The 20,358-nt window shown below is 45.0% G+C and overlaps 1 protein-coding gene across 1 annotated transcript in view; it reads right to left on the bottom strand.

Moving 5' to 3' along the window:
- Nucleotides 1-1,542: 1,542 nt before the first annotated feature.
- The window catches only part of rhpn1 (rhophilin, Rho GTPase binding protein 1), a 127,804-nt gene continuing 108,988 nt past the window's right edge, over nt 1,543-20,358 (bottom strand). Inside the window, exons 9-16 of the mRNA XM_085992502.1 lie at nt 19,859-20,046; nt 18,221-18,377; nt 13,092-13,211; nt 10,143-10,337; nt 8,792-8,868; nt 5,640-5,786; nt 4,622-4,774; nt 1,543-3,541 (exon numbers count right to left, since the gene is read on the bottom strand). Coding sequence (XP_085848628.1) covers nt 3,338-3,541; nt 4,622-4,774; nt 5,640-5,786; nt 8,792-8,868; nt 10,143-10,337; nt 13,092-13,211; nt 18,221-18,377; nt 19,859-20,046 — 1,241 coding nt within the window. The 3' untranslated portion in view covers nt 1,543-3,337. The remainder of the gene's footprint in view (nt 3,542-4,621; nt 4,775-5,639; nt 5,787-8,791; nt 8,869-10,142; nt 10,338-13,091; nt 13,212-18,220; nt 18,378-19,858; nt 20,047-20,358) is intronic.

Genomic DNA, 20,358 nt, shown 5'->3' on the forward strand with positions numbered 1-20,358 from the left:
CCACTTCCTTCCTGGCGCGCAAAACCAAATTTTTTAAAAGTTGAGAAACATTAGCACCTGGCACTAATTTTTTCAACTTTTAAAAGTTAGCGCTCCACTAAGGGGGAGAAATTCAGTAGGTTGCGCCACCCGTTAGCGCCTTAAGAGGGCGCTAAGTGGGTCGCAAGCCAACTGGCGCCTGGGCGCGGCACTGCCCACGCCTCCCGCTAAATTCCGCGGGACGTTAGTGGTGGCGCTAACAGTTAGCGCTGCGCCGCTGCTGATGATGTCATCGGTGTGCGCAGCGCCCCGGCCGCGATATTTGGCAGCGCCCCCTGATTTACCGCCGGACGCTATGTCCGACAGGGTCAGGGGGGCCTACCTGCGGCCGGGGAGGCGCAAATTAAAGGCGAGGTGCGGGGCAGCCATTTTTGTTGTTGGCCGCCTGCCAGCACCTACCTGCGCTCCCGTCCCCGGCCTCCTGAACCCCCCCCCCCCCCACCCCCGTGGAGTGCCGGCTGCGCTCCAAGAGCCCGGCACGTCTCCTCGGTGCCAGGCTCTTTTGCCTGCACTCCCGATCCTCGGGGGCCCAGCTGGGCCCCAGATCGCGCTGCACAAGGCCCCTCCCCTTTAAGAAGGGGAGGAAGGCCTGCAATACCGCAGCGTGTGGCGCTGCAGCACGTAGCGCCACGATATTTACTCGCAGCGCCCCAAGAGGGATGCGGGGCGCCTCCAGTAGCGCCGCGCTTCCCTTTGGAGCGCAACAACTCAATTTCCGGTGCGGGGCGCGAATGTTTCCGGGGCGCGCCCTGGCGAGGCTAGCGCCCCAAACGGGGCTATACTCAATTTCTTCCCCTAAGGGTTTAACTGAACGAGTATTCTGTTACAGTACAGCAGCAAGCAAAATCTGATGTCACAGAATGCACCGAGTATGAGGCCTGCGGAAGTCCAGGTTTCCTGGCACAACATAATGGGCGGGTTCCCCACCCGGAAGCCAACCTGATTGACAGGTTGGCTTCCAGTCGGATGGGGAATGCTGGCTGAACAGGATGCTGCAGCAACAGATAGGTGCTGGATCCAAGGGAGGGGGTCCGATCCCCAATTCCGGGGCTGAGTTCGATCCCAAGGGGGGGATCCGATCCCTGACCCCGGGGGAAAAGTTGCGATCCCGGGGGGGGGGTCCGATTCCCCGAATCTGGGGAGGAGCGAGCTGCTGGTGGGTGAGCTTGGGGGTCCGGGAGAAGCACTCCTGCTCCTCCCGGCCCACAAGGATTGCTCCCTGAGGCAGTTCCCACCTCGCTGCAGCTACTGGGAATCTCAAGGCCTGGGATTCCCAGCCGGCTGCAGTTAAACCTGCACAGCACATTAAAGCAGAGTCTTCAGGCCCTATTATCAGATTTAAAATGCCAACCCGCCTCCTGGCAGCGGGTTGGCTGCCCGCCCCTGTCCCGCCTGATTAAAAGTTGAAAGCGGGTGGGTTGGAGGCAGGCTGCGGTCGGATTTACATTTTTTAAACTTTAACTTCCCCCTTCCCCACACCCCCAGCCCCGCCTTCAGCCCACCCGTTTTTTCATGTGAAAATTCCCTCCCGACTTTTTGACATTTTCCTTACTAAAAGGAAAAGCAAAACACAAATGTGTGCCTAAATATAGAGACTGGACACAAATAAATTCCTCACATGTTTCTCCAATGGCGAGTCAGTCACCCATGAATGAACTTTTTAGTGTCAGCTGCAGTTAGCTTCATCGGTTTGCAAAGGACCAACACCTACAAGAGAATATGTTTACTTAAAAAAAAAATCAGACATAAACAAGTGCTACGTTTTCTCGTGTTGAAAACAAAGGGGCAGCACATTCCAGTGAATCCCCATCAGTATTAGAGCTGCTTCCTTTTTTAAAATTGAAATTTAAAGTATGATCGGGGAGGCAGTTAAAGCCAGCATCACAATAGTGGGCCTTCACTGTCTCAGTTTAGATTGTAGTCTGACCCCTGCCCAAACCCAATCCCTGCCTGGATTACTGCTTTTGGCTCTGCTATTGACTAGTATAGAAATTTGCAGCATAATGATGCTCAACAGCTGTCAAGTTTTATAGTCTATAGTTTCTTCCACCCAAAACATTTCCAGGAACATCTAATTAAATAGAGTATATTTTGAAAATATACAACATTTTCGTTAGATCTTCACGCAAATGATCCAAGTCTCTGGAGCAATGGCAGATTGAGGTTGGAGATCCTTCAGTCTTGTCCCACAGATCTGAGTCCTTTGGCCATCAACAGAACTTTAAAGAAAAATTAATAGATTAAAGTCTAAAAGCAGTTTTTGTCCTTAAGATAATCTCTATATGAGAGCAGCATGGAATAAACTAAATTAATTCTACCAAGCCAAACCCAGCATGGCTTCCTAATATATGTAATACAGCTCTTGCTGTTTTCAGTGGGGGGGTGGGGGAGGGAAGCAAACAACACTGTTGCTGGATCCCAATGTGCAGATTATATGAAGGAACAAACTAAAAGGAAGGTGAGAAATAAATGAACCGGTATTCAATGCTTTACAGAGCAGAAAGTAATACTGAGACCCGTGGGACAAGTCCGAAGGATCTTGCACCTTTCATCTACCATCACTCCTGAGACAGGTTAATAATAATATTTTATAAAAAAAGTGTCTTCTGATAATCTGCTGGTATGGTGCTGCTTGCTGGACCTTCACTGTTGTTATTGTTGAAGACAGATCACAGCAAGCTGTAGACAGGGATTATCACAAGACCAAAATAAAGCTTTGCCTGAAGGAGAAAAATACACGCTCTTGGCAGGCCTAAAATGAAGCAAAGCTAAGGCCCAACATCATGATAGATCTGATAAAGGTCTTACCCTGGAGCAGCAGCCTCAAATGGTCATTTGTTAATAATGAGCTACAAATAGTTTATAAACTCTCATCCAGTGAAGAAAAACTCAAATAGAAATGGAAAATGCTAGAAATGCACAGCATCTTAAAGAGAAAGACAGTCAATGTTTTGGGTGGGACTTTTCATCAGGCCTGACATGGAAAACCCTTCCACTTCAACTAAGCTGGCAGCAGTGATCTACTGCAAGATATTGAAACCCTTTTTGCTTAAGCATGTCTCGCCTCGTCCCTCCCCCACCACAACTGTCTGCCACAAACGAGCCTTTCAGTAAAGGAACAGTTCACAAGTCTAATACGTGTTCAAGAAGAAAGGGTTGGAGTGGTAATACATCCTGTAGTGCATGATTGACAGGGCTTCAAGTGAGATGAACTTCTATAGAACCATTCTGCATCCTTAGTTGAGATGGGTATGTTTGTGGAGCTAATTCTCACAGCGTAGGACTGACGAGAGAGACTTCAGTAGAATGATCCATCGTCTGTTACGGCAATGAAGGGTAAGCTGTGAGTGCTGCCATCCTTGCTTGTATTTTTCTTCTTGTTCCAGGTGATCAGCAAAGCTGAACTCTTGCTAGAATCCGCAATTTTCCTGCTGTTCTCTTTATCATTCCCAGAGAAGATGCTTGTTGAGGACATTGTACCTAGAAGAGATTTTCTGTCAGCCTGTTGGAAAGGAAAAGCAGAATGATGATAACAGTTTGCCAGAGGGGTGGTTAAGTGAAAAGTTTAAAAGGGAATGTCCTGAAATATTCCAAGTACCAGCTTGTTTAAAGCATTTTGTTTGGCATAGATACAGACTCGCAATGTAATACAGTGGAACCCTTTTCAGGACATGACCTTTGAAACTAAGTTAAAAGGTTGCTAGGTGGCATACTGCATTGGAGCTGCAACACTCTACACCACTGAGTGGTAGGATGTCCGTTTATCCCCTTGATCTTCCTCACTGTGGGTTATCAATTTCAGCCATGCCAATGTGGAGAGGGGCCAAGAGGAAGTCAGTTACTAACTCCCAGAGCAAGAATTGGAAGATCAGAGGGAGAGTCACCCTGGGGGTGCTCCCAAGACCCAGTAGCTTTCAGAGAAAGGTGGAGGGCTGAGCAGGTTGCCTGCCTGTCCTCTCTCCTTGCCTTGCCACCTAACCATTTTTCATGCACATGCCCAGACAGTAAATGTTGGAAAACTATTCACTCGCTGGGAGAGGCCAGAGCTCAACCGAATCGTATCCACATCCAATACTAAGCAAGGATCAATGAATAGCAGAGACAGGAACCCGTGATGATTTTTCATGTATCTAACCTAGAGGCTGAGCTCAATGCAGCACTTCGTCACCACTCTTGTCACTCCCCCAGTTGAGATACTAACAGTATAAATGAGGGATCAAACATTCCTGATCTGTATGATTCAGTACTACAGCAAGTGGTGTAATTACAGCAAAGCTGTCAGGAATGCTCTATGATTTTAGTTTTATCTGGGGCGGGGACAGCATAATTTAACTTAATTTTAATCAGTACATGCAGGTAGCAGCTATCAGTACAGACACCAACTGTCAGTATACACCAAGTCCTTGATCCTCAGGTTGCAGTCTTGCTGTAGGTTTCTGAATAAGTAACTAACTCTAGATTGCTTATTCAGTAAGTTATTATTTTACACATGGTGATATCCTAATTATAATATTGACTTGCACAACAATCAGCTCATCAATTAACATCAATCAACAGTCACATCTGAATGGTAAACACTCACATTGTTCTGTTGCTCAGAGATATTTAAAGTTATCACCCCAATGCTGACACCCTCTGTGCTTTTCAATAACTGAACTACATCGGAGTGCTTGGACCATTTGCAATCCTGTTCGTTCACTGACACAATGTAGTCTCCTTCTCGAAGACCAGCTTCCTACGAAAGTAAATAAAACGTGCGTCAGTCCCAATTCATCTCTTATTATTACAAAGCAGCACAAGTATTACAAACAGGAACCTATACAGTGCTGCTACAGGTAGCGCAAAACATGCCAGATCAGGAGTGCCAATTCATGAGTTCATACCCATGACTCCCCACAAAGGATTTCATCTGTGTCGTGGGGAAATGTAACGAAAACGATTACAGAGAGGGAGGCACAATTTTTTTTTCTTTTTAAAAAGTCACTCCATCTCATTCCTCTGAATTGGCAGCAGTCTGGCAGCAGATTAATATCTAATTTCCCCCATGGTAACAGAAGATGGTTCAGTAAAACCAAGAGAGGAAATGGAGAAAATAATAACAGAGCATTTCTGGTATCAAGCAACACAGCATAGCAACACCCATAATAAAACCCTTTCTCATTCGAATACTTTTTTTAAAATGTAGAAACCTAGGTAAAGGGCCAAGTCTACAGTGCAAGACACCATCTCGGTTGAAAACTTAGGACTTCCCTATCCCATATGCTTTCAATCCAGCTCTTGGCATGAAATTTAACAAGGAGTCATCAAGGCATCAACTATTTCAACCAAGAATAGATTAGATAGGTGGATGAATGGAAAAGGGAGAAGAGAGATGGGAACAGGAAGAGTAAATATGATTAGTACTATTTTCTCACGTGGAGGACAAATATCAACACAGGCTAGTTGAGTTGAATGGCTTGTTTATGTGTTGTAACTTCTATGTATTTCTGTCAGCTTGGTTCATTTTTGAAGAGATTCTCTTTTTAAAGATAGTGTAAAGGCAGGAATGCAAAAATAAAAGGATTATATATCATGAGTAAAATGGAGTAAAGTATGCTTACATCTGCAGAGCCATCAGGGACAACTCCTGCGATAAGGACAGGGGAATCTCCACGCAGAGTGAATCCAAATCCTTTTTCACTTTTCTCAAGGTGAACCTCTTTGGCTGGGCTCCACCGGTTCTTGGCAGAAAAAACTGACAAAGGCCCCTAAAATGGGAGGAGGGGGAAATGAGGGGAAAAAGGGAAAACATATTGTTTATAATAAATGCACTTAGGATGATCTACGATTACTGTTTCAGTAGGTAACATCACGAGATGAAGTTGCTCTCATCCGTCCTCCTTCCATCTGTTCGACGCATGATAAATGTTAAAATGAATAGTACTCCCAATAATACTATTAATAAAATGGAACCTCCTTTATCCACCTCAATGGAAGAGATCCACTGCTCGATAATGGAGCCGGGCAGATAATCCAGAATCCGTTTTTATATGTATGGTATCGGAATATCCCAGGCATGGGAGTGAAGACCAGTACAATGCAAAGCACAAAAGAAACGGAGATGAAATGCAAAGCACAAAAGAAGCCTCACATTAGGCCTTGTCCTACCAAAATATGGTAGGTAGTCAGAAGAACAGTCAACAGAGGTTCCACTGAATGAAAAAAGGCCTTCCTTCTTTCAGTTGGCTGTCTCCCCAAGTGTGCGTGTGCAGTTTTGTGCTGGCTGCTGAGTTGTTTGCTACAGTTCCCCAGTGTCTTGAACAATATTTAATCCCTCAATCAACATAACAAAAACAGATTATCTGGTCATTATCACATTGCTGTTTATGGGAGCTTACTGTGCGCAAATTGGCTGCCGCGTTTCCCACATTACAACAGTGTCTAAACTCCAAGGGCTAAAAATTTTGAGTAGCGCCCCGGAAAAATTAGCGACCCCATGCCGGAAATTGAGTGGTCGCGCCACGGTATTGCAGGCCTTCCTCCCCTTCTTAAAGGGGAGGGGCCTTGTGCAGCGCAACCTGGGGCCCAGCTGGGCCCCCGGGGATCGGGAGTGCAAGCAAAAGAGCCCGGCACTCAAGAGAAGGCAGGTGCTGGCAGGCGGCCAGCAACAAAAATGGCCGCCCCGCACCTCGCCTTTAAATTGCGCCTCCCCGGCCGCAGGTACACCCCCCCTGACCCCGTCGGACATAGCGTCCGGCGGTAAGTCAGGGGGCGCTCCCGAAGATCGTGGCTGGGGCGTGAGCAGGGCGCTGCGCACACCAATGACGTCATCGGCAGCGCCGCAGGGCGCTACCGGTTAGCGCCACCACTAACCTCCCGCTGAATTTTGCGGAGGCGTGGGCAGTGCCGCGCCCGGGCGCTAGTTGCGTTGCGTCCCGTTAGCGCCCTCTCAAGGCGCTAACGGGAAGCGCAACCAACTGAATTTCCCCCCCCAAAAGTACTTCAATGGCTGTAACGAGCTTTGAGACGTCCGGTGGTCATGAAAGGCGCTATATAAATGCAAGTCTTTCTTGCTTTCTTTTCTGACTGCACCAGTGACAGTTCATGGAATGGAATATAACAAGGTTAACAGATTGGAATACATGACAGATTTTTCGCAAAACATAAAAAAGAATACATCTAACTACATTAACAATGTCATAAGCCACAAGAAAAATGTTAGTCAGTTGTCTGATGCCTTATTTGGAGATTTGCCTTATAATTCACAGGTAGCTATCCACGGCAGTGAGTTTTCAAGATTTTTCAAAAGCTGCTGAATAAATAACTGGTTCGGAAAAGAATTGATGGTTATAAAAACAGGTATAGACTGAGATGATCAAATGCTCCATTGGACATAATAATTCATATACAGTGGAATGAGAAATGTTGTCTGAGGAGGACTGCAGGCCTGGATTGAACAAATCAATGCCATTAAAAAAGAGGGATAATATTCTAGAAGTTTCCTCAATAACTTGAGGAGATGAGGGACTACTTATTGGAATGTTTTCATATACAAACACACACACACACACTATATATTAGGGGGAAAAATTTGGTTGCTTTGCGCCTCCCGGGCGCTAATGGAGCGCAAAGCAACTAGTGCCCGGGCATTGCGCCGCCAACGCCTCCCGCGAAATTCAGCAGGAGGTTAGCGGCGGCAGTAACCGTTAGTGCCTCACGGCGCTGGCGATGATGTCATTGCCGTGCGCAGCGCCCTGCTATGTCCGACAGGGTCAGGGAGACCTACCTGCGGCCGGGGTGGCGCTAATTAAAGGCAAGGTGCCGGGCGGCCATTTTTGTTGCTGGCCGCCTGCCAGCACCTGCCCCAGTTGCCATCCCCGGCCTCCTGACCAGTCTGCCTGCAGAGTGGCGGCTGCGCGCCGGGCTCTTTTGCCAGCACTCCAATCCCTGGTGGCCCAGTTGGGTCCCGGGTTGCGTTGTGCAAGAACCCTCCCCTTTAAAAAGGGGAGGAAGACCTGCAGTACTGCGGCGCGACGTGCCACAGCGCCACGATATTCACTCGCAGCGCCCCAAAAGGGAGGCGGGGCGCTTCCAGTAGCGCCCCGCTTCCCTCTTGGGGCGCTACCGATGAATTTCGGCTGCGGGGGCGCGACTCAATTTTTCCTCCATAGTATCAAATTGGTGATCTATTTTCTTCTTCTTCTTCATTGGTTGTATTCAAGTCCCTGTGTTATTCTCTTTTCAAATTAGTTCTTGGTTCTTTTTATATTTTCATTCATCACCAATCACATGATACAAAACCTCTCTCCCAGCTAGATTTGTTTTTAGTATTAATACAGATGTCAAGTGTGACCAAATTTAAAATTCCAAGAGAATCGACAAAAATGATTCAAGCAGCAATGGTGAAGGGATCAAATCTCGTCAGGTGCAAGTTAAAACTAGGAAGTTAGGAGTAAGAAGGGAAGCAAAAATAAAGTTGTGGAATAGGTTAATGGAGGTCATTGAAGTAGACAGTGTAAATGGGTTCAAGAGTCAACTAGATCAGTCTCTGAAAAGAGAATGGATTGAGGGTTATGATGAGAGGTAGGTGGGATTAAATCAATGAAAAGGCTAAGGGCTTGTTTGTTTAATAACCTTTTCCTATCCTTAAAACTCTTATTTAAATAATGTGAAACATCAAACAATGCAATTATCATAGGTTTTCACTGACCACATTAAGTAGGACATGATAGATCAAAAACAAAAGCAGAATTCTTATGACCAGCATACTTACCAATCTGTGAAAAATATCAGTGACTTTCACTTTGGAAAAGTTTGGAGTTTTAATTTCTGGTTTCTGCTGCGTTTTTGCTGCAAAGGAAGATCAAGAGTTACTGGTTTACGTGAATTTTAACTTGCTTACAGAATGCTCAGTAGACTGAAATCACTTCTTCCATCTCCAGTCTTTGAGAATATGACTGCAAAGGGGTGATCATCAGAGAACTGGATGGTGCTGTCCTTCTGTCTCCGAGACCAGGTTTAATTCAGCCAACTGATGGGAATTCTCCTCTGTTGGCTGGTTGAAAGGGTCCTATACAAAATGAGTTTGTTCAGGTTCAATCTAGAATTCTCTCCCCCAAAAGGCTGTGGGTGCTGGGTGAATTGAAATTTTCAAGACAGATTGCCAGATTTTTATTAGGTAAGGGTATCAAGGGATATGGATTAAAAGCAGGTAAATGGCATTAAGGTGTCATCAGCCATGATCTAACTGAATGGCAGAACAGGCTTGAGGGACAGAATGGCCTACTCCTGTTCCTATATCCCAATGCAGTTCGATGGACCCACTGCATAAAATTACCACTAATTTAATACTAAATTAAATCATTGGAATGGAAGTGTGAGAGAAATGGAGGGGGAAAAAAATCCCATTTATGCAGTAAGAGGTGTTCTTCTGGAGCTGAAATACATACTCGGGCCAGAGTAGCAGGAGCTTTATGCAGTATAAGATGCTTGTTCAGACACTAATGGGCTAAAAATCACACCGAGGTATGAAATTGATTTAACATTAGAAGAACTATTGCCATTTAATATTGTCGTGTGGTGCTGGCAGAGTGGTACTCTAGTGGAAAACACTGAAAGCGACACTGTCATTTTGTTCCCTTTATTTTGTTTCTCAGGGTATGGGTTGATGCTGGCAAAGTCACATTCATACTGCACTGAGCGGATTGCTAGGCTACTTCAGAGGGTATTAAGAATCAACTATTTAGTTTGGGACTGGAGTCATGTGAAGGCCAGACTAGGGTGGCAGGTTCCCTTCCCTGGAGGGCATTAATCAACCAGTTGGGATTTTATGAATCTGGCTGCTTACATGATCATTTTTCTGTTGCCAACCCATAAATTACCACATTTACTGAATTCAATTTCAACTCACCATAGTGGGATTTGAGCTCTGAATAAACAGTACATTATGGGACCCTAACATTTACTAGGCCCATTTGACAGAAGCCCAACTGCTCCTGGAATCTATGAAAAATTAGGTTCTGGAGCTGTCGGATTCATCGAGTTCACTTCCTTTATGTGCTGTGCATAGCAGGACTGCCTGACATTGGCAGCTCATCATCGATATAATAATGCTATTAACTTACGATGGATTTCTGGGGCTTCGACAGTATCAAAAAAGTCATCCTCGCGATCGATTTCAGAGTACTTCTTTAGTGATCGTTTGTGGGCAACAGCTAGCACCTCCTGCAGGATATCCATCTTCCTCAGTATCCGACATAGGCTGTGAATCCTCATTGCTTCTTCATGTTTAATTATTGCTTTCTTTAAATGAGCCTTCCCTATGGAAATTAAGGGGAAAAAAGAGTTAAAGAGATAGTCCAAAGAATACTCATTGCAGTGATTACTTAAATCAAACTGCAATTCTGTAGGAGATTAGTGATGAACTGGGATCATAATGGTCCTTTCACCTCATGCACCCAAGTTTGAGTCCAACCCTGACTGATGGAATAAAAGTCCATTCTGTCTTTAAACCTTAGGGATCAGAACTGACGAAATTAGCTTTGGCCAGTCTTGACCTGGTTGCTGGTCGTCACAAAAGTATCCATAATTTGGTACTAATTTTGCCCAGTGAGGCAATAAGTAGGACTGACGCTGGAAATTGAAAACAAAAATTCACAAGGTGTTTCAGGACACAAGTTCATGCTATAGTCCTAACTGTGCTGAGCTCCCAATTTCAGCCATACCACCTTGGGGAAAGAAGGGAGAATAGTTCCCACAGAGGAGGCGTGAAATCAGTGACAATTAATCCTGGGCCATTTTCAAGTGCTTTCTACCAACTGGTTCCAGAAGAGTATCGTATTGCAAGAGATCTGGAAGAAGGTAACATGTTATTGATGACACCATTAGAGGATAGGATGTGCATGTGGTAGCATTATGTGTTAAATCAGTTTTAAAATACTGTACTGCCAAGCAAAATGTATTTTTCCTGATGAAGTCAACACTATTCATTGGTTAAATAAAACAAAAAAGAGAGAAAGGCAAGAATATGAAATAAGAATCTTCAAATAAAAATGTTTTGCTTTCCCCATTTTCCATAGTAGGGTCCTGGCAATAATATATCACTCGCTCAGTTGGGCAAACAGTAGGATAAGGAAATTAGAAATAAAAACAGAAAATAACTTAAATACATAGCAGTTAGTCAGCATCTGTAAAAAGAAAAGGGTGAGTGAACATTTCAGTTCTATACCCTCATCAGAAGTTCTGACTTGCAGTGTTTTTGTTTTGATTTTGATAGCACTGTAATTTTGTTTTGACACACTAGATGGCACTGAAGGTTGGAAACTGGAAATTTAGCACAATGTTCCAACACATTTTATTGGTAACATTTTACCTCAAGTAATCAGAGGCTAAAAAGCTTCCCTGTAAGAATCTTTGACATTAAGCAGAACAATGTCTTTTTTTTTAAAGGCAATAATATCAAAACTATACTGTTGCACTGCTGTAACAATTTTCTCTATTTTACAATCGCAAGTTAAGGAACTATGCAAAATCGTTAATCTTTCTTGAAATAAAAAAAAGTGCTTTCATTTGCCTTGCCACCTCCACCCCTACAAAAAAATGACTTCACTCTGCTCCCCTTCTGAAGAGACTGACATGCAGTAGTGCTCCACAGGTGCTTGCAGTGCCTCACCCAAGTAATCGTTCTACATATGTGGGCTGGAGAGAACGTCAGCGGAATATTTGATTATAAAGAGGGCATTTAGCTGAGCTCAATACGGTTCTCAACCAATTCATGAGTGTACATACAAACCATCGAGAGAAAGTGACCTTTCTCTCCCTAGCCCAGATCACAGAGTAGTCTCCACTTCCTTCCCAACTGAGATTAACACAGACCATGGATCAAGATTAGTTACTTCCAAGTCGCTATACCTTGGTTTCAGCAGAGGCCAAACATATGATAAACACCATCACAAAGCCCATATAAAGAACAATGCCTGCTTCCACCCCTACCTCAGCCCACTGCTGCGAAATCCTCATCCATGCCTTAGTCACCTCCAGACTTGACTATTCCAATGTATACTGGCTGGCCACCCATCTGCCACCCTCTGTAAACTTCAGCTCATCCAAAACTCTCCACCTGTATCCTATCATCTCTCCTCAATGACCTGCATTAACTTCCCAACGCCTCCAATTTAAAATTTGCATCTTTGCGATTAAATCTCTTCATCTCTGCCCCTCCCCATCTCTGTAACCTCCTTCAGCTGTACAAACACCCCCCTCCACTCCAAACATCCGCCGACTGGCCTTTTGTGCATCACCCTCCCTTCACTCCATCAATTTTCGGGTTTCCCCCCTTAGCCCTCTCCATCTCCTATCTTTCAGACCCTCCCTAAAATCCAACTCTTTGAGCAGGCTTTTGATTACCTCTCCTAAGATGTACTTCTTTGGCTCGATGTCCATTTATTTCTAACTAAGCCTTTGAAGCACCATGGAATGTTTTTCTACATTAAAGGTGCTAGATAAGTTGTTGTAATCTGGGCTGCGGATACTCCAATGCAAGACTGAGGAAATATTCAGGACAGAGGAGGTATTAAACTGATGTCCTATTTTCCTGTTCCAGTGATCCACAAGGACTCTAAAGACCCCATGGCATTATCTGAAAATCTCTTCCAGTGTCCTGGCCAACATTCCTTCCTTAACATACCACCAAAAATAGATCATTCATCTCATTGCTGTTTGTGGGATGCTGCTAGTGGAGAACACAAAGTCATGTTTACCTACAAAAATACAGTCACTGTACTTCAAAAAGTAATTCATTGTGTGTAAACTATGAGATATTTTAACATGATAATTCCATACATTTATAGACAACTTATTATTACTTATTACTTTAGCAGAGAGCTTGACAATTATGAATCATTTTGAATAGACTCAGCTTTCAAAAGTCCATAGGTTTCTTAAATTAATTTAGAATAAAAGATAACATTTCAGACATACGGGTGTCAAAGATTAACTATTTTCAACAATATATTGAAATATTTGTCTTGCAAAATCCTCGTCATTGAATACCTAATTTGCATCGCTTCTCCTACCTAATTTGCGTCGCTCCTCCTTATCTTTCAGTACCGTGATTAACGAGGGACCCTCTGGCATCGTCACATGAAGTTGCTGAAGGGCCTTTTCTTGTTCACTTTCATCATCGTCAGGACCCACTGAAAAATAACATGCAAAAAGATTCCTTTTATCCTGTCCTTTTATCCCCTCAAATTCTCCCTGCAACATGTACTTTACAGAGATTTCCCTAGGCATCCAGTGCTTACATGTCTCTGGCTTATTCACTGTCCACTTAGGCTGAACCAAGTGGCATGTTCTGTTTGAGACTTAGCCAAGCTTTCAGCCCCACATCCAGTCCATCACCAAGGCTACCTTCTTTCACCTCTGGAACATTACCCGCTTAAGTCCCTACCTCAACACTACAACATCATCTTATATTTATATAGCGCCTTTAATGAAATTAAACGTCCCAAGGCGCTTCACAGGAGCAAAGTTTGACGCCGAGCCATATAAGGAGATGTTACGGCAGATGATCAAAAGCTTGGTCAAAGAGGTAGGTTTTAAGGAGAGTCTTAAAGGAGAAAAGAGAAGTGGAGAGGTGGAGAGATTTAGGGAGGGAATTACAGAGTTTAGGACCTAGGCAGCTGAAGTCTTAAGTGATTTTTTTGATATGGTTGTGGGACTTTGTATACAGGAAACTTTGGTTTATCCGGAGGTTAACTGTCCGGAATGCTCGAGCCACCGGCAAAATTCAGGAGTCGGTTCAGTAAGTTTTTTTCTTTTCGTTGCTTTTTTTTCCACTAGTCAGGCTCTGCAAGGTCTAGCTAAAGCTGTTGCTTAGCCACAGAGACGCTTGCAAGCTACGGCCGACTGTTTAGAAGCTGGCAACAGGGTTTGTTGCTAGATACGGAGCTCAAAAGCTTCCGTATGTTTTAACATTAGCACTGGTTTGTCCGGCAGTTTTGATGGGACGGCAACAGCTCGGTCCCGTTGGTGCCGGATATCACAAAGTTTCCTGTATTGTGGTGATATTTAGTGTTAAAGCACGACCACCAATGGTGGAGCATTTAAAATTGGGGATGTTCAAAAGTCCAGAATAGGTGGAGCGCAGCGGTCTAGGGGGATTATAGGGCTGGAGGAGATTACAGAGATAAGGAGGGGCAAGGCCATGGAGGGATTTGAAAACAAGCATGAGAATTTAAAAATCGAGGCATTGCTTAACTGGGAGCAAATGTAGGTCAGCAAGCACATGGGAGATGGGTGAGCGGGACTTGGTATGAGTTAGCACACGGGCAGCAGAGTTTTGGATGACCTCAAGTTTATGGAGGGTCGAACTAGGGAGGCTCGCCAGTACATTGGAATAGTCAAGTCTAGAGGTGATAAAGGCATGGATGAGGGTTTTAGCAGCAGATAAGTTGAGGTAAGGGTGGAGATGGGCAATATTACGAAGGTGGAAATGGAGAGTCTTAGTGAAAGAACGGATATGAGGTAGGAAGCTCAATTTGTGATCAAATATGACACCAAGGTTGCAAACAATCTTGATCAGCCTTAGACAGTTGCCGGGGAGAGAGATCGAATCAGTGGAAAGGGAAGGGAGTTTGTGGCGTGAAATGAAGACAATGGCTTCAATCTTTCCGATATTTAATTGGAGGAAATTTCTACTCATCCAGTGCTGATGTCGGACAAGCAGTCTGATAGTATAGAGACGGTGGAGGATTCAAGAGAGGTGGCGGAGAGGTAGAGCTGGGTATCATCAGCATCTGTGGAAACTCAGGTTGTGTCGCCGGATGATGTCACTGAGGGGCAGCATGTAGATTAGAAATAGGAGGGGGCCAAGGATAGCTCCTTGGGGGACACCAGAGGTGACAGTGCGGGATCGGGAAGATAAGCCATTGCAGGTAATTCTATGGTTAAGTTTGGAAAGATAGGAAACCAGGTGAGTGCAGTCCCACCTAGCTTGATGACAGTGGAGAGGCGTTGGAGCAGAATTTTGTGGTCAACCGTGTCAAAGGCTGCAGACAGGTCCAGAAGGACAAGAAGGGATAGATTACTTTTGTCGCAGTCAATTAGGATGTCATTTGTGACCTTGGGAAGAGCAGTTTCAGTACTGTGGCAGGAGTGGAAGCCTGATTGGAGGGATTCAACTAAGGAGTTCTGGGAAAGGTGGGCACGGATTTGGGAAGCGATAATACGTTCAAGTGCTTTGGAGAGGAAAGGGAGCTTGGAGATGGGGGCAATAGTTTGCAAGGATGGAGGGGTCGAGGGTTTTTTTTGGAGGAGAGGGGTGATGACAGCAGATTTGAAGGAAAGGGGGACAATACCAGAGGAGAGAACCGTTAACAATATCCCCTAACATGGGAGCCAGGAAGGAAAGTTGGGTTGTCAGCAATTTAGGAGGAATAGGGTCAAGAGAGCAGGAGGTCAGTCTTATTGACAAGATGAGCTTTGAAAGGGCAAGGGGGGGGGGGGGGGGGGAAATAGGAGAGAAATGAGTGAAAAAGCAAATTTAGGGTTAGGGCAGGGGGAAAACCGAGAGGAAATAAGGTTCAGTGGGCTAGGGGGAGGGAATTGAAACGGATGCTGTCGATCTTTTTAACAAAGTCCATTAACTCCTCACATTTATTGTTGGAGGTGAGGAAGGAGGAGGCAGGGGAGGATGGTTTGAGAAGACGGTTAGTGGAGAAGAGAAGCCTGGTGTCATTTTTGCCATCTATTGCTCAAACAATCATATTGCCTTCATCACCTCAAGGGTTGCTCTCCTTGCCAGCCTTTCATCCCATTTCCACCTTCACAAGCTTCAGCTATTCCAGAAATCTTCAGCTAAAGTCCTCTCCTGCACAAAGTTCCACACTACCATTACATTCTTCTTCACCAAGCTCTCCTGTCACCTGTATCCCAGTGAATCGATTTTAAGAACCTTGTGCTTGTCTTCAGACAACTTATTTGGATGATCTTCTCCAGCCCATATATCCCAGAGCACATGTGCTATTCCATGGATTCTGAATTACTGCCCATTTCCCACTCCACAAGAGGTCAATCTTTAAACAGTTATGCCTTTGTCCCTGAAATTCCCTTCTGAAATACACTTTACTTTGCTATCATGCTCTCCCTGCTTCGAAAGGACTCTTTAAAATCTCGCTCGTTTACCATGCCTTCCGTCTCTCCCCTGTTATGTTCTTGCACTTCCCACTTGGTGTCCACCTCTTCACTTTGTAAAGTGCCCAGAGATATTCATTTATATGAGGAATGTTACATAAATGCAAGTTGCTGTTGTTATAGTTACTTGTTCCCAGGGCCCCTTCAACACCAGTCTATCAGCTGCCTGTTGGAGCACGAAGGGGGCTGGGGTGACCAGCACTCCCATTGGTCCTCCTTACTTTTGGGGGAAGGCTGCACACAATGACGCAGTAAAAACATATTGTTACATTTGTTTAAATCAGCTGCTTGGAGAAGTTTTAGAGAGGGCTACAAGGAGCCTCATTTTTCTCTCCATCCTCTTGGGGTGCAAGGAATTGGAGAGGCTCTGGCCTAGAAATTCAGTGGGCTGCGCCACCTGTTAGCGCCTTAAGAGGGCGCTAAGTGGGTCGGAAGCCACTGGCCATGCCTCCCGCTAAATTTAGCGGGACGCTAATGGCGGCGCTAGCCGTTAGCGCTGCGCCGCTACCGATGACGTCATCGGTGTGCGCAGCGCCCCGATCGCGAAATTTAGTTGCGCTCCCTGCTTTAGCGCCGGACGCTATTTGCGACCGGTTCAGGGGAGCCTACCTGCGGCGGTAGAGGCGCTGAGGTGCGGGGCGGCCATTTTTTTTGCTGGCCGCCTACCAGCACCTCTCCGCGCTGCCGTCCCCAGCCTCCTGAGCACCGCCCGCCCCACCCCGCGGAGTGCCGACTGCGTTCCAAGAGCCCAGCACTTCTCTTCGGTGCCGGGCTCTTTTGCCGGCACTCGCGATCCTTGATCGCGCTGCACAAGGCCCGTCCCCTTTAAGAAGGGGAGGAAGGCCTGCAGTACCGCAGTGCGCCGTGCCGCAGCGTGTGGCGCCCCAAGAGGGATGCGAGGCGCCTTGAGTAGCACCGCGCTTCCCTCTGGGGCGCGCAAAGTGAATTTCCGGCGGGCGGCCGCGACTACTTCCGGGGTGCTACTTTTGGCGCCCTGGCGAGGCTGGCGCCCCAAACGGGGCGCTACTGAATTTCTAGGCCTCTGTTTGTTGTCTTTAGTATCAGCCCAGGAGTTCACTAAGTGGGGAACACAAGGCTCAAGGTGCATCAGTGCACCACACCACTGGGTACTAAATTTTTGAAATGTGACAGCTGGAAATTTTGATTGTTTCCCTCTACCGCCCCCGCCCCTCCACACCCCATAATAGTTACTCACAATACCTAGGATAAATCTAAACTTAAGAATCATTTTCTGACTTGCACAGTGCTTGTGTCTAGGTTAAATAATGATATTTATTAACATTTTGAGCCATACACCTGGGGGGATCCATATAAAGCACTGTAGTTTCTGGAGGCACAATCAGAAGGTTGGGAACTCGATCAAATATTGTTAGCACATTATACCCAAAAAAGCAATCATGTTTCCTAATTTATTGGAAAATTATATTTATATTGACAATAAAATTATCTGAAAGCCAGGGCCAGGACAAGTTTTGCCTGTTTGATTGGCTATTTTGCTTGCCTGGATGAATAATGAGAAGATACCCTGCCCCTACCTGCTTCATGAATCATACCTCCTAACTTGCTTTACGTTGTAGATGCCCCCCATGACCTTACCCTCACTCCAATGCTGCTGCATGTGCACCAAGCAAGTGTGGGGTGTGGGTAAATACTATATTTATAATATTAGGAATGTTATGTTTGTGTGCACATCCTGTCACCTTTTATAATAGAACATACCTTTCTAAACTTGTAATTACAGCACCCCCAAGTAGAGGCACTGCACATAGGCAGTTTCTCCATTATAAATGTGAACATAGGAATTTACAATTCCAATTATCCCATGCCCTTCAACCCCACTTCACCTGATGACTATACTCGGTCTTGTGTTCCTGTGTTCAATGCCAAACAAGATTGCATAGTATTAAAATATTTTCCCTTAATATGTCATCAAACATTACATATACAAATTAATCACCAAACAACTGCACCTGATTGTCATAATACTTACTTATATGGTCGCACAGTGCAACTGCTGCAAAATAGTGAGAAACGGCTTTGAAATACTCAGATTTGACCTGAACCATTGTTGTCCAAGAGAACGGAACGTAGTCTTTCACTGGGGGCTGCGTCATTGTCTGATAGACCAAGGAGTACACGTCTGCCACCTACACAGCATTAAAATAATGATTCAGGACACCAAAATCAACTCTGTTACTGGAATTACAGCAATTGCACCAATCATGCTGCTTCTATAAAGTGCATGTGGTCCCTGCCTGTGGATTTCCCCAAAATGTGCACACTGGAAGTTGTCAGATCGAGATGCTAAGCAAAAGCTAAGCATAGGCAAATCCCCATCTGCCCTCAACTGTCCTCAAATGTCTTCTGGTAACATGTCACAGAGTAGTACTACCAAGTTCACTCAACTCAGCCAAGGTACTACAACTGGCCTCAGCAACCTTGTGCTAAGAAGGAGAAGGGGGGAAAATCAGCCAAGGTTTCTGCTCTTGATCATCATGCTACTGGAAAGCGTGCGTGTGTGTAAGAGCAAGATCAGATCTGAAGGTAATGCCCTCTACTTTTGAATAGTCTTTCCACTCTCACAGGTCTTCCGGATGGCTTTCTTTTTTGGGTGGTTGATGCTAGTCATCAGAGACCTGCACATTGGGAGCTGGGAGCACCAGTGGAGCTAAAAACAATCTAAAAAGTAAATGATTTCATGCCCACCACTAGGCAGATCATCTACTAATACATTTCATAGAATCATAGAAAGTTACAGCATGGAAGGAGGCCATTTCGGCCCATCGTGTCCGCGCCGGCCAACAAAGAGCTATCCAGCCTAATCCCACTTCCCAGCTCTAGGTCCGTAGCCCTGCAGGTTACAGCATCCCAAGTGCACATCCAAGTACTTCATAAATGTGGTTAGGGTTTCTGCCTCTACCACCCTTTCAGGCAGTGAGTTCCTGACCCCCACAACCCTCTGGGTGAAGACATTTCCCCTCAAATCCCCTCTAAACTTTTCACCAATTACTTTAAATCTGTGCCCCCTGGTTTTTGACCCCTCTGCTAAGGGAAATAGGTCCTTTCTATCCACTTTACCTAGGCCCCTCATAATTTATTGAACAAGTAACTTTTTAAAGAGAATTCTAATCTCATTGACACCATTTGAAAGGAGATACTTTTGGAGTCCCATACTTGGATCAGGTAAATAGTCTCCACCGCTTATAGCGGGCACATTGATGATAACGCAATTTGCTCCCACTATACGTGATAAAACCAAAAAATGAAGTAATCAACATATTTTTAAAGAAACAGTTAGTCTCCACCTAGCAACTGCCTCTCCTAATTGTTAGCAGTTGTATGCAGAATCTCATCGCAAAGGCAATCGCACTTTAACAAGGTGTGAACAGCTGACTGAAACTACTTGAAAACCCGATTTATCTGAAATCAGTAGAGACCTTTGAGTCAGTAAGTACAGGGTAATGACTTATTGAACTTCCTGAAAGTCAGCTTTAATAGGTTATCAGTGGCACCTTTGTAATTGACTCCTATGGTAATGGCAAATGGTTAGTGGCATTTGCCCAATATAAGCATAGATAGTGTAAGTGGTGGGAACGTATCTATGTGACTATTATTTTACATCTCTTACCCTTGCAGCTTCCTGTGCACTCTGTAGCTGTATCAAGAACTCATCCTTAACTCCCGCCACCATCACATTTTCAAAGACGCATTCCTGTACCTGTGCGATCATCAGACGCACTAGCATGTTGAGGGATGGCGTGCTCATGTCAAGGCTTGGAGCGTTGGAGAAATTTTCTTTCAAGTAGTTCAAAGCACCTGGTGAGGATGGACATGATATATTTGCACGATAACTACAAAACACAGCAAAAGCCTTGTGTAACATATGCAATGTTTAACATACATGATAGAGGGTCCTTGGAGGAAAAAAAGAATGTGTAAATCTGCATTAATACAGTGCTCAGCATGTCCTCAGCATGTCCTAAAATGCTTCACATCCAATTAATTGGAGTCACGATTATGTAGGCAAATGAGGTAGCCAATTTGTTCACAAGGTCCCAGAAACAATAAACAAGATGAATAACCAGTTAAACTGTATTTTCTTTGGTGGTGATGGTGGAGAGAGGAATG

Source organism: Somniosus microcephalus, chromosome 7 (assembly GCF_052327205.1).
Source record: "Somniosus microcephalus isolate GS21.2 chromosome 7, FLI_Smic_1.0, whole genome shotgun sequence".
NCBI classification, from domain to species: domain Eukaryota; kingdom Metazoa; phylum Chordata; class Chondrichthyes; order Squaliformes; family Somniosidae; genus Somniosus; species Somniosus microcephalus.